The sequence below is a fragment of the Benincasa hispida genome, chromosome 9 (genome assembly GCF_027475165.1).
Source record: "Benincasa hispida cultivar pf3 chromosome 9, pf3_genome.v1.1, whole genome shotgun sequence".
NCBI lineage: Eukaryota > Viridiplantae > Streptophyta > Magnoliopsida > Cucurbitales > Cucurbitaceae > Benincasa > Benincasa hispida.
This window is the reverse complement of record NC_143486.1, coordinates 85,063,530-85,077,698: the sequence shown is the minus strand read 5'-3', so window position 1 is coordinate 85,077,698 and position 14,169 is coordinate 85,063,530. Positions and strand designations below refer to the sequence as shown.

Here is a 14,169-nt window from a genome sequence, read left to right as displayed (position 1 = left end):
TATTTGTATTTTTTTTACTTATATTTAAGTTTGATGTAGATCAAGATCTCTAACTGAGTCTTAAACTCTGTCTGTAGTTCCAAATTGTTTTAGCGTGTTCGAATTGAGTTTTAAAACTTCCGTCAAGATAAGAACATCTCCTTTGAACATGAAAAATGTTTTGTATCATGTATTACGAGTGTTATATTTTGACTATGTGACATGAAAGAGACTTTGTTAGGTTATTAATAGATGGAAAATGTAATGATATCAATATTTTGAATATTATATATATATATATATATAGTTGACATATAGTTGACATTGACGTATTAAGTTGAGTTCTAAATTGAATGTTGTATTTTTATTTTTTTTTTTTGCTAAGGATTGAACAAACACATTGAACTGAGGAAACCACCAAACAAGTTATTTATATGTGTTTTTTTTGTTGTAATAGTGCTAACACTTAGTTGTACTTAGTTTCTCTGTAAACAAATTAATCGAAGTTTTGTTGTAAATAGTTTCTTGTATTGACGTTACTAACTTCATTCTTATATATGAAATTTCACATTTATGTTTGTGTACATATTTTGTGTCAAAATCGAATGACATATTGGTGTTATAAACGGTATGAAACAAATAGTTATCCATCATTAAATTTTTTTTTTTTTTTTTTTTACATTTCACGTCATGAGATGTAGTTATGACATTAAGTAAGCGTCGATGTACATAATTAAATGACATTTAGAAAGTGTCAATTAATGTATTATTGACATCGTAAACATGACATTATTAATATTTTTGTTACAAATTTTTAATGTCAAAGTAAATGTTCAATTGACAAAAAAAAAAAAAAATCAAGTTTTTGGTTATTTATTGACAATGATAAACTGTCATAAAAGTTTTAACAATGATAAGTAACAAATGTCAATAAATACTTATCATTGACCGAATTGAAAAGTCATGAAACAACTAATAACGACCAACATTTTCCTTGATAGTAGATTCAAAGACTAAAAAGGAGTCAAGAATTGTGTTAATAACAATTTTCTAGAATCATAAAATCATGTTTTTAATTTTAGAATTGTTCATAGACGATGTTGTATACAAGTACACAATCATATAAATAAACCTCAATAAATAAGATATTAACCGTATTAAAAGGTTGATAGTTCGATAATTTATAAGTACAACAACCATTAATAGATTTGGATACTTTAAACGTACAATTATAGTGCATATAATCATGAGGTGGTTGACTTTGGTGCATTCAAATTTCACCTTTCGTAATCTTCCAATATATAACAATACCTATATTCCGTTATTGGTAATTATTGCCCAAGTCCTTCCCTACCCATGTGATTTCAAGAATATTCTTGACTTCTCATCACCAAACATCTCTTCTTTTTATGTTCCTCTTCTTTTTCCCATAATTTCGTTTTTAAACTTATTTAAAGAAAAAATCGTATTATTTACAAAAAAATTTATTTATATATATAGGACGGCAACTTCATGCTATATATATATATACACACACATTATAGTCCTTTCTAAACCTAGGTTCAAGCTCCACTCTTTACATTTATTTTCACTAAATTATATAAAGTATATGTCAATAAAATTTTTTTGGATCCGGCACTATATGTGTATATATATAAACTTAAATATATTTTTGAAACATATATCTTCATACATATTCAATTTTATTTATGTTTCATGAAATAATTCGTTTTTGACAATATAGGAAGGGAGAAATCAAACCTCTAATTATGTAGTTATAATACAAGTACTATACAATCATTTTAGCCTATTCAACATGTTGTATATTATACAAGTACTATAGCACTTTATTCGAGGTTCAAGCATATTCAACACATTGTTTTTTTATACCTTATTAGAAAAGGCTAAAATAATTTTATAGTGATTATATTATAACTACAAAATTAGAGGTTTGATTCTCCCAGCACCTATATTGTAGAAAAAAAAATCCATCAAACACAAATAAAATTGAATATATATGAAGATATATGTTTTAAAAATATATTTAAGTCTATATTTATAACGACCCGAGTTCAGAAAGGGTACATAAATGTACCGATATCACATCTAAATTAGAGGAATCATAAGGACATGAAAGTACGGTTAAGAAAAACTTAAAAGAATTGAAAGTTATTATCTATACCAACAAGGTATCCCCTGTTTTCCGGTGGCTCAATCATAGAAACTCCAAAGTTAAGTTAAACGTATTTAGTTTGGAGCAATCCTATGTTAAGTGCCCTCTTTAAAATTTTTCCCATCAAGGACGGGGACGGAAAATATGACATCATTTCTTTTGTAAGTTAGTAATTTTTGTTTGATTATATGAATATGCATTTTTTTTTATTTCCATAATCACAGTGTTGAAATATTATAATTTATTTTTAGATGGTATTAAAAAATGTTTTTAAACTAAAAAATAGTTTTATCTTTGAAATCTTATGGGCACTTTATTTGGTAATAATTTAGGTTTCGTTTTTAGTAACTATTTTGTTTTTAATTTTTATTTTTTAAAATTAAATCTATAAATACTACTTCCACTTCCAAATTTATTTTCCATAATTTAAAAAATCAAGTTAAATTTTGAGAACTAAAAAAATTTTCAAAAAGTTGCTTTTGTTTTTTGAATTTGGTTAAAAAAACCATTATACTTAAGAAAGTAAAAATTAAATTATCTCATTAAACAAAATTTTGTACAACACAACCTTAAAATTTTAAGGTCTCATCAAACATAAAATTCGATTTTATATCTTATAGATCAGTTATCTATTACTTTTCTTTTTATTTTTTTTAAAAAAACAAAAAATTGAATATATCATTGAACTACTACATACAAAAATGGAAAGTTCATGAGTTTGTTAATCAATGTTTCATTTTTTTTTGGTATATATTTGTTAGCATATTAATATATTGGATTCTAATTTAAATAATTATTTAAAATGTATTCGATACTATGTTTATAAAACTAGTTATAATTACCTATTAAATATTAATTGACAATAAAATGTTATTAATTTATCTATGAACGTGTTTTATGCTATTTTATGCAATTATTAAATTGTAATATTATATAGTTTATAATACATTACACAATACATATTTTAACTTTACAAAAACAATCAAGTTTAAATTTAAAATTCAAAACTATTATGAATATATTGAAAACATAAAAGTATCGTTTTCAAAATTTTAACAATTTGGATTGTAAATACATATTTACTGAACTTTATTAGAAAATTTTAAAAATTCAGAGATTAAAAATAGATAAACATGTAAATTTTAACACATAATTTATAAAAAATATTTTAAATGATAAAATTATTGAAAATATTTACCAATAATAACAAAATATCATTGTATAGACCGCGACAGACTACTATATGTATCTATCATGATACAGATAGATATAGATAACAATCTATCGCGATTTATCATAGGTAGACAGTAAAATTTAACTATATTTATAAACATTTTGATTAATTGTTTTATATTTGAAAATAGTCACGTAATTTAATAATTTATAAAATACAACACATATTTTAATGTGCATGAAGATTGAGGAACGCACGTGTCAAAAGCCGAACAAAGTACAGATCTCATCTAACTTATATCATTTTGTTTTAAATATTTCACGCAAAGAACAAAAAGGAAAAGGTATTGTTTTTTTAAAAAAGAACATAATCATCATTAAAAACTAACATTGAATTATTATATGAAGAAAAAAGAGAAAAAAATAATATTAATTTAACGCAAATCTTTCTGCAAAGAAAAAAGAAAAGAAAAAGATTTAGAGAGCGTCACAAAGAGGAGATAGATAAAGACAAAGCTCAGATCCTCCATTAACAACCGCCATATCCAATTCTTCATTGTTTACAGTATTTTTCTTTTCTTCGTTAACCAAATTTCTTGGAATATTCCACCACTTTCTCTCTCTAAACCCCAAACTTCAATTTCATTTTTGTTCCTTTTTTTCCCCTAAATTTCTTCTGGTTCTTTCGAACAATGGAGCTTGAATTGATTGAAAGCTAAGTCAATCTTTTCTTCTTTTTCACCATGAAACATCAAGTGTTGTAAACGTGACGGCAACAACGGCTTCACCGAAAGGAAAGTGTTCCCTTCAAGCCCAATCAAAAATCCATTTCCATTTTTGGTTCCGGAATTTACACTCTCTGCCATAAACAATCATGGCCTTCTGTAATTGATCGTCCTCTTCAGGAATTTGGTGATCCGTGTGGGTGAAATTACCTGCAATGTGTTTTCGTAATGCGGCTTCAAATTGGGGATTTGATTTTTAAGAACTTCGTTTTGTTCTTATTTGGATCTCAACCCCAATTTCACAATGGCTTTATTTCGCAAATTCTTTTATCGGAAGCCACCGGAGGGGCTTTTAGAGATATCCGAAAGGGTTTATGGTATGTCCTACTTAGGTTAACTGTTGATTGAAGTTTTTGGGACTGTGGATTTTACAATAATTGCTTACATAAATCATTCTTTATCCTTGTTTTTCACAACATATTCTGCATAGCTAAGGGGTTATTAGTTCTGGAAATCCTTCTTGTTTTGGACTAAACTGAATGCCAAGCTACATTATGGTATTTTATAGGAAAATTTGTTACTAAAAGTCACTATAGCTGTTGTTTTTGTGGGCCTTTATAATCATTGAGCCGTCCCTGTTTGAGAGTAGTTCTCACTAGTTATAAGATGCAACCCCTCTGCTGTAATTTCTCAGAGCTTGCTTCTGTGGATTCTATTGTTCCCTTTCGAAGCTAGACCACAAGTTATCCTCCTTCTTCCTTTTAAGTTACAGTCATTCTCATGCATTAACTCTTTTATTGTATCTGCATTCTTTTTCTTGCCTTGGATTGTGTATGTTCAAGTTTTCCCCCCCTTAAAGATACTGCGAAGTCAGGGCTTAACTCCCCAAAACACTCTGTGCATTAAATTGTGAGTATTGAATGAATATTTCAGTTTTAAATATTTTCCTCCCAAACTTGTGAATGCACGTGTAGTCTTGCTTGATTATAGATGATTGGGAAGTAGGATAAACCAATGAATGTACGTGCAGTTTTCGACTGCTGCTTTACAACGGAGGTTTTGGAAGAAGACGAATACAAGGTCTATATTGGAGGTATTGTTGGACAACTTCGTGAGAGTCTGACCGACGCATCATTCATGGTGTTCAATTTCCGAGAAGGGGAGCATCATAGCCTCATTACTAATATATTATCTGTATATGATATGACTGTCATGGACTATCCTAGACAATATGAAGGCTGCCCTCTACTCACTATGGAGATGATCCACCACTTCTTAAGATCTAGTGAAAGCTGGCTCTCACTTGGGCAACAGAATGTACTTTTGATGCACTGTGAAAGAGGGGGGTGGCCAGTCTTGGCTTTCATGTTGGCCGCTCTCCTGATTTACAGGAAGCAGTATGCTGGGGAGCAGAAAACTTTGGATATGATTTACAAGCAAGCACCACGGGAACTTTTGCAGTTGATGTCACCTCTTAATCCATTGCCTTCGCAGTTGAGGTATCTTCAATATGTATCAAGAAGAAACGTGGCCTCGGAATGGCCTCCACTTGACAGAGCCCTTACTCTTGACTGCATAATTATTAGATTTATCCCTAATATGGATGGGGAGGGTGGTTGCCGCCCAATATTTAGGATATATGGACAGGATCCATTTATGGCTGCTGATCGAACTTCTAAAGTATTGTTCTCAACCCCCAAAAAGAGTAAACTTGTTCGTCAGTATAAGCAGGTGACCAATTTTTTCCTTTTAAATAGAGGATTATTGTCCACTTTTTTGTTGTCTATATTTATTGAATTTTTTTTGTCGGTTGGGAATTGATTTCTCTGTTCATTGAGTCTTTTCAATGCCAAGACTTATTAATTTCTGCTGGTCGGTATTTCTTTAAAGTTTTCTTCTCTTTAGTCATATGTTACTTGTTCATCCATATGGACCTGGGGTAGATGGGGAAATTTTGAACAACGAGATTCTGTTTTTTTTGCCCTGCTCTCTCCTCTCTATCTTAAAAAACGTTTTATAGTTTTAATGTGGCTGGGGTCATATGACTTGTCTTTCATTGAAGTAAATGCAAATTATGAAACTTAAATGGTAGGAGTAGACAAATAGGGTTTTACTTCCTAAGGAAACTTTCCTGGTTTTGTCCGTGGAGGAAGCCTACAAGATTTTTTTGATGCGTATTGTTGCCTGCTTGTAGGAGCTGGCTGTTTTTTTAATTCTTTCATACTTTGTTACAGGTAGATTGTGAACTAGTTAAAATTGATATCCATTGCCATATCCAAGGTGATGTTGTTCTTGAATGTATAAGTTTGGACAATGATCTGGAAAGGGAGGAGATGATGTTCCGAGTTATGTTTAACACAGCATTTATAAGGTCAAATATTTTGATGCTTAACCGTGATGACATTGATATTTTATGGCATGCAAAAGACCAATTTCCAAAGGATTTCAGAGCAGAGGTATGTTCAATTACGATTTTCTTTTCATCCCCTATGTTTCTCTGTTTTCCTTCTTTCTTCTATTATTATTTCTTTCTTGTGTCTGTCTTCTCAAGAATAACTAAGTTGTGTGTTTGGATGAAGGTTCTTTTCTCAGAGATGGATGCTTCCGCATCACTTATTTCAATTGAATTGCCAAATATTGAGGAGAAAGATGGTCTTCCAATTGAAGCATTTGCTAGAGTTCAAGAGATCTTTAGCAATGTGGACTGGCTAAGTCCAAAGGCAGATGCAGCTCTTAATGTGCTTCAGAAAATAACAGCTTCAAATTTACTTCAAGAGAAACTGGTTAGTTCCGGCTCTTTAGACAGAAGCCAATTGCTTGACTTATCTCTTGAAAAACTAATCTTGGAATCAGAGACATCTGAAGGCAATGTTAGAAGTCCTCGGTTGAAGATACAGACAAAACAGTCTCAACCTTCTTCCGAGCTATCTCATGCTGTGAGTTCAGTGATATCAAAGATCGAACCATCAGAATTGCAGGTTTCTCTCCAACTACCACCTCAGTCTAAAATCATTACCCAACGAATATCTCAACCTTCATTGTCTACGCCAGCCTCCTTCCGTAGTTCTGTGCAAGGTTCACCTCGCCCTATATTAAGATATCACAGTGCACCCTCAGCTCTTGGCATTACAGCTTTATTACATGATCATTCCAATTTTAGTGGTAAAGAAGTTATACATCCAGCGACAATATCTTCACCATCATCTGCTCTAGATTCACCTAAAGATATTCAACCTTGTAAGCTTCCTATTTCTCCCCTCCCACTAGTATTAGAGCCAAGATCTACGTTAGAAAATTCTTCGACCACCGCGTCAACTTCAACCATTCCTGATCCATTGTCACTTCACCAACTTTCTTTGAAACCTATTAAATCTTTAGTTTCTAAACCAAGTCAAACCACAGCACAGGTGAGAAGTCAATTATCACCATCTTCATCACAACCAACTTCTATCTCTTATCTTGTGGAGTCCCCACCCTCTCTCAATGATAACGAAGCTTCAAGATCCCCTTCTTCTCCTTTATTAAGACCGTCTCCATCTTCTTGTACTAAGGAATCATTCTCCATTTCCACTCCTCCTCCTCCTCCTCCTCCCCCCCTCCCCCATCTTGATTCACTTGCTTTAGCAACATCACCATCTTCTAGTAGGACGAATGATTCAATTTTCCCATCCTCACCACAACCTCCTTCTACGACACAACTTTTATCCTCTACAAAGACATCAATTCCAACTATACCTGAATTTTCTTCGTCTAATGATTGTCTAGTTTATTCTCACTCACCTAAAAAGAACTTGACGAGTGCCCCTCCTCCTCCCCCTCCATGTTGTAGTCCTAACTTGGGCGCTAGTGTTGTCTCGCCAACATCAGTGCCCCCACCCCCTCCCCCGCCCCCACCCCCGCCCCCTTCATGGGAGGACTCTATAAACACATTCATGCATGAGCCCCCAGCTCCAGCTCCAGCTCCACCCCCGCCTCCTTCATGGGAGGACTCTATAAACACATTCATGCACGAGCCCCCAGCTCCACCCCCACCCCCACCCTTGCCTCCATCTTCTTTCAGTTTAACATCTACTTGTGATTCTAGTATCACACCTTTAGGGGCACCACCGTCGCCACCACCTCCTTCCAGTCTTGCACCACAAGATGTTGCCACAGTAGTTAGGAACTTGATGAATGTATCTGGCCCTCCACCTCCCCCACCTCCTCCGTTACATCCTTCTCTAGGTCCTAATACTGTATCTTTAGTGCCGCCGCCGCCGCCACCCCCTCCTAGTCTTGCACCAAATGTTTCTGCAACAACTGTTAACTTGCCACATATCTCTGGCCCCCCCCCTCCTCCTCCACCACCTTTTGCAAATTCTGGACCCACCTTATGTCCAGGTGATGTAACGTCAGCTCCGCCTGTTCCACCTCCTCCAGGTTTCTCAATGAAGGGTTCTCCAACACATGCTCCACCTGCACCCCCTCCTCCTGGTCTCAGCGGTAATACACTCTCAAATGTCAATGGTACTTCCTCACAGTCTCACGTTGGCATTAATAACAGCAACATACCTTCTATTCCTGGACCACCTTCCAGTGCTCTATTCAATGCAAAGGGACGAGGCCTTGGACGTTTGAACTCCAAAAACCAGTCTCAAACTAAAAGGTCCAATTTGAAGCCTTATCACTGGTTAAAATTAACGAGGGCCATGCAAGGAAGCTTATGGGCAGAGACACAAAAGGCTGATGAAGCTTCCAAGTACGTGTCATATATTTTAGTTCTCTTATATATTATAAGTTCCCTTCTGTTAAATTTAGTTAATTTATATGTGATAGAGCTCCGGAGTTTGACATGTCCGAACTTGAAAGTCTTTTCTCTGCAGCTGCACCAAATTCAGACTCTGGAGGTTCAGGTGGAAATTCAAATCGCCGAGCCTCAGGGCCAAAATCAGATAAAGTTCATTTGGTAATCAAAGAAGTAAATTTATTATCACATTTATTTCTTGTGAATGAAGATTTTAGTCAGTTTTGACAGAATTTTAGCTAAGGAGCCCAATCTCATTGATTGGGTTCTGTTAGTGAAAGAAAATAGTTTCTCTTAGTTTGTGGACCATCCTATGTTTAGGTATCAACTAGTGAATAGCATAAATTCTTTTCTAAGTTTATACGAAATATAATTACATCTACCTATCATTGAGTATCTCATTCGTATGGGACAATTTTAAATTGGTTAGTTTATTTGTTGCAATATTGAACAGTTGAACTTATAATTTTTAAACTTGGAACTACTTTTTAGATCCAGAGTTTTGTATTAAGTAGTTTCGTATTGAAAGATGACTATCTTTAATATTTTTTCAAATATGAAACTTGTGGCTAACACACCGCGTTAATTTTCATCGAAGGCAATTTGTTTCATGTTTCTACTTGTTCTGGCAGATTGAACTTCGACGGGCCTATAATTGCGAAATTATGCTTTCTAAAGTTAAGATTCCTTTGCCTGATATGATGGTGAGTGATCAATTTGCATCTTTCTTGAAGCCAAACCGATAGTTTTGAGCAATATATGAACAGGATACTGAAAATCTTTATCAGGTCGTGGAAATTGTTACACATTACATAGTTTCTGATGATTTTTTTTGGTATTACCATTCTCAGTGTTCAGTACTAGCATTGGATGACTCGGCATTAGATGTGGATCAGGTTGAGAACCTAATCAAGTTTTGTCCAACAAAGGAAGAAATGGAATTACTAAAGGTGCTTCTTTCCTTCTTCGCAAGTGCTTACGATCAGTGGCCTGAATCATATTTTATTTCCTTTAGTTTGCATCAATTCTTTGTGGTCTGCTTTAACCTCTACCTTAATTTTGTTGGAAACCTTTTTCTGACATTGAAATTTTTGCTTCTACATTCAGGGGTACAGTGGGGATAAGGACAACTTGGGAAAATGCGAACAAGTGTGTTAATACCTTACTCTCTCATTCTCATCTCCTTCCAGCTTTTGTTTTTGTTCCTTATTTTTTCTAAAAAATTTATAGTTACGTTTCCGTTTCACAAAAAAAAAAAGGTTTCATGCAGTTCACCCCACACCCCTTATTCCCATGTTGTCGTTTGAACAATGGTGGAAAATCCTATTTTAGCATCCGAGTTCCTTCTTTTATATTATATGTTTTGGTTTTCTTGTTATTAGTTGAGAATCTGTTTGCTGCAAAAAAAAAAAAAATTAACCTGCTTCTGTCTTCTTTCCCAACAGTTCTTTTTAGAATTGATGAAAGTCCCACGAGTTGAGTCCAAGCTAAGGGTATTTTCTTTCAAGATACAATTCCGATTGCAGGTGAGGGGACAACATATTTAATTATTTCATTCCTTTTTCCTCTTTCCTTTTTTATATTACTGTCACCAATTTCACTATTTTCACTTTCTAGGCCTCTGACCTTAGAAGTAGTCTGAATATTATCAATTCGGCATCTGAAGAGGCAAGTGATATTCTTTTAAATTTCCTTAATTTAGGTGCATCGTTTGGACATTTTCACATTTTAAACCCTTTTCTCTATGTGCTAGTCAGATCAGAAGTTCGGTAAAGTTGAAAAGGGTAATGCAAACTATCCTTTCATTGGGTAATGCTTTGAACCATGGAACGGCTAGAGGTGGGAGTCTTTTCCCTTTCAAATATGCATCGCAGTTTTTGCCATCTACAATATGTATGGACAGTGGAGAAGCATTATTTTGAAAAAATTTGCCTTCACAGTTTGGGTAAATCTCTGAAATAATATAAATGCCTCACTTTCAAAAGTGAAGGTTAAAATCAATTACAATAAGTATTTGTTACAGAATCACATTGACCGTTTATTTAGCTCTTTTAAATGTCACACATCTTTAAGAATTTAGCATAAAAGTTAAGAACGTATAATTTGTGATGAAAAAATGAAAAAAATGTTTATTTGTTATTATTAACATTATTTGAAATTCAAATAAATATATGTTTATGTTTGTACATTATTTTCATAATTATCTTGTTTAATTTCAACTTCTTTTGAATCTTAAGTCATTTTAACTTGTACTAATCATTATATATACATATAACAATATTTGTTGAGAAAAAATGAAAGAGTACACAGGCATACCAAAAAAAAAAAAAAAAAGCTTACAAAAGAAGGAAGCCTTCCTAAAGAAAGGGCTCCAACTATACAAAATAGAACCTATAGAATAGTTACAAAAGTTCTTTGAAATCGAAGCCCAAAGGGAAACATAATATCGAACAAGGGACCAAATATTACCAGGATCTTCAGCCTTCTAAACACTCTATTGTTCCGCTCCTCTAAAGAACCTACAAAGTAGCGCACACCCTAACAAGCCCAAAATAAGTTTACAAGTATGCCATGCATAATAGGCTAAATACGTTAAATTGAAAAGCTACGAAGAAGAATTATATTTTTAAAGTAGTGCAAGTGTTTACTGGTTCCGACTCTTTTCTCCTTTGTAATTGTGTACGCTGACAATATTTCCTTAGTTTCTGCTTTATTATTAGAACTTTTGAATGATATCACCAACACTTCAAGTGTGCTATGAGTTCTTGCTATTGTTCATGTAGGTTCTGCTATTGGATTTCGGCTTGATAGTCTCCTCAAACTCACTGACACACGAGCCAGAAACAATAAGATGACTCTCATGCATTATCTATGTAAGGTAGACTTCTCCTGTTCTGTTCAATACATTATTGCTTGTCAAATAATTTTATAGGCTTGTATTCAATCTATTGCAGTCTTTTTTATATTGTATTTCAGTAAAAACCTTGCTCTCTTCTAGTGAAGTAAACTCTTGTCCCACCTGCATTTAGTACCAATTGTTCGCTATAGATTTCATGTCAATGCTATTTTTGTAGTGCACATACATCGTTTACTTCTCGATAGTTCTGCAGAATGAGGAAGTTTCACGATAAAACGTGCGTAAATAGTAAAATTGACAATGAAAGAACCCTTCCCTAGCGTGGACCATAGTTTTCTGATGAAGAACAGAACACCTCAACTTCTGATATAGCAACAATGACTAATCATGATCTGCCTACATAAAGGTAGCACTGAACATGCACACATGCACACACAAAAAGAAAATGTAAATGGTTGGCTGAGTGGACTTACTGAATTGAAGAAATACCTCTAGTTTCGTGTGACCTGTCAGTTTATAAAAATATGGCATCCCACTAAGAATAGTTTCATTTTTTGAGAGGAAGAAAATTTAATATCCTAGATTGTTGATTTTTCGACTTGTATATTCAGAAATTGATGAGCCAACAATTAGCAATTGTAGAATGCCGATACCCTTTTCTCTTTGTTGCATGCCTCAGATGAAAATGGGAGGGGAAAAAAACGGAGGGAAGAATAAAAATGAAGTTTTCATGCTGTTAAAGCCAATTTTAAGTCTATGTTGATGAAGATCGAACTTCTGTGGCATATTTTATACACGTATATGTTAATTTGTGAGATATCTACCTGATTGAGCGCAGGTGCTTGCTGAAAAGCTGCCAGAACTTCTAGATTTTCCGAAGGACCTTGTGAGTTTGGAAGCTTCTACAAAGGTAAAATTTCTTCAATTGATTCGTTCCTGTGCGGTTGTGGCCAATTTCCAGTATTGTTTTGCAAGTAAAGTTTATGGTTTGGTTATCATGCAGATACAACTGAAATACTTGGCAGAGGAAATGCAAGCCATAAGCAAAGGGCTTGAGAAGGTTGTTCAGGAATTGGCTAATTCAGAGAATGATGGGCGCGTTTCCGGAACTTTTTGCCGGGTACTGTAACATTTAATAAAGGGTAGTTTTATTTTTGTAAAGTTCTAACGTAGTTTGCTTAAGACATGGTAGTTTGGCCAATCTTACAATTAATCTTTAGAATATTAGTTTGTGAATGATGCTAAGTTCCAACATTATTAGCTGTTTGGATCTTCATTTTTGGCTTTCACTCGTGTTGATTTCCTTGTCTAAGAATGGCTTCAAATTCTGAGTTTAAGTTGCTTTTCTCGTAAAGGCGTGTTTTTCCCCAATTTATACCATTTGCTAATCTCGTTGTTTACTTGGATATATTCAGACTTTAAAAGGCTTCCTTTCTCATGCCGAAGCTGAAGTGAGATCTCTTGCTTCTCTTTATTCCAATGTGGTATGTTTGATTCTCTTTCCTTCAATTTTAATATACATCGGTGAAAGCAGCATTATAAATTCTCTACGGGAATTTTCAGGGTAGAAATGCCGATGCACTAGCTCTTTATTTCGGCGAAGATCCAGCGCGTTGCCCTTTTGAGCAAGGTATTTGCTACTAATCCTTTGACTTTGTACTATTTACTCACAACAAAGAAATCGAACTTACTAATGCTTGCCACTATTCTCGAACAACTTCGAATTGAAATGAATATTATTGTTATAATGCACATAATCTGGTACTCAAATCCACGGCATTTGTTTGGAATCAGTTGTTTCTACACTCTTCAATTTTGTGAGGATGTTCGTGCGAGCCCATGAAGAAAACTGTAAGCAGCTTGAATATGAAAAGAAGAAAGCACAGAAGGAAGCCGCAGAAAAGGAGAAGTTGAAGGTCAATACTCCAAAAAAGGAGTCAGGATTCTTGATGCAGACTCCAACCTAGCATAGCGATGTCAAATGATATGGAGTGTTCTAACAATCGCTATTTTTGCAACATACTAAAAAGAGGTTATCCTCCATAGCTGGGAATACGTCGTGACCAAAATAACCCTTAACCAACCGTGTGGTGATCGAATAACGCCAGCGTCAATGTCGGTCATCTTGGATAGAAGAACGTTTCAGAGGCACAGGATGTAGAATATAAGTAGCCAGTGTTGGATGAAACTAAAAAGCAGCAAGGCTTCTACCAAACTTGTAATATTTCTTAACAACAGAAGAAATAATTATAGTCTTAGTAGGAGGCTGAAACTCATCAGCCATTGTTGCTGTCATTGTTTATGTAACTGAGTTACTGATAGGGTGGTAGTTTTTTTTGGTGAAGTTTCAAGGAAGTCTGTTTCAGGCAGAAGCACTCAAATGGGACTTTCTTGGTTAGATCAGAATTTTGCTGTAAAATATATCATATGTAATTGTAGTTTGTTCATGTTCTATATAATTATATTCTTTACCCATCAA

General features: G+C 34.0%; 1 protein-coding gene across 7 annotated transcripts; it reads left to right on the top strand.

The window, feature by feature from the left end:
• The first annotated feature begins 3,788 nt into the window (after window positions 1–3,788).
• On the top strand, window positions 3,789–14,169 carry LOC120085849 (formin-like protein 18). 7 transcript variants are annotated; one of them, XR_016531749.1, is made up of 17 exons: window positions 3,789–4,427; window positions 5,081–5,781; window positions 6,285–6,506; window positions 6,630–8,788; window positions 8,866–8,995; window positions 9,466–9,537; window positions 9,685–9,783; window positions 9,941–9,982; window positions 10,279–10,359; window positions 10,451–10,501; window positions 10,591–10,672; window positions 11,617–11,706; window positions 12,529–12,600; window positions 12,694–12,810; window positions 13,106–13,174; window positions 13,254–13,320; window positions 13,485–14,169. XR_016531749.1 is itself a non-coding variant. In XM_090317276.1 (17 exons), exons 1-17 carry the CDS (start codon window positions 4,355–4,357, stop codon window positions 13,655–13,657), a joined length of 4,272 nt encoding a protein of 1,423 aa, XP_090173402.1. In that variant the 5' UTR covers window positions 3,789–4,354; the 3' UTR covers window positions 13,658–14,169. The 7 variants fall into 7 exon arrangements, 2 of the variants coding, with proteins under 2 accessions (XP_090173402.1, XP_038897997.2); XR_016531750.1 differs by having other exon boundaries at window positions 10,591–10,778; XR_016531752.1 differs by having other exon boundaries at window positions 10,587–10,672.

Bases quoted from the DNA above. Each gene is read 5' to 3' on its own strand.
- LOC120085849 (XM_039042069.2), top strand. From the start codon at position 4,355: ATGGCTTTATTTCGCAAATTCTTTTATCGGAAGCCACCGGAGGGGCTT. The intron at 4,428-5,080 runs GTATGTCCTACT...ATGTACGTGCAG, and splicing joins GATATCCGAAAGGGTTTATG to TTTTCGACTGCTGCTTTACA. The intron at 12,811-13,105 runs GTACTGTAACAT...GGATATATTCAG, and splicing joins TTTCCGGAACTTTTTGCCGG to ACTTTAAAAGGCTTCCTTTC.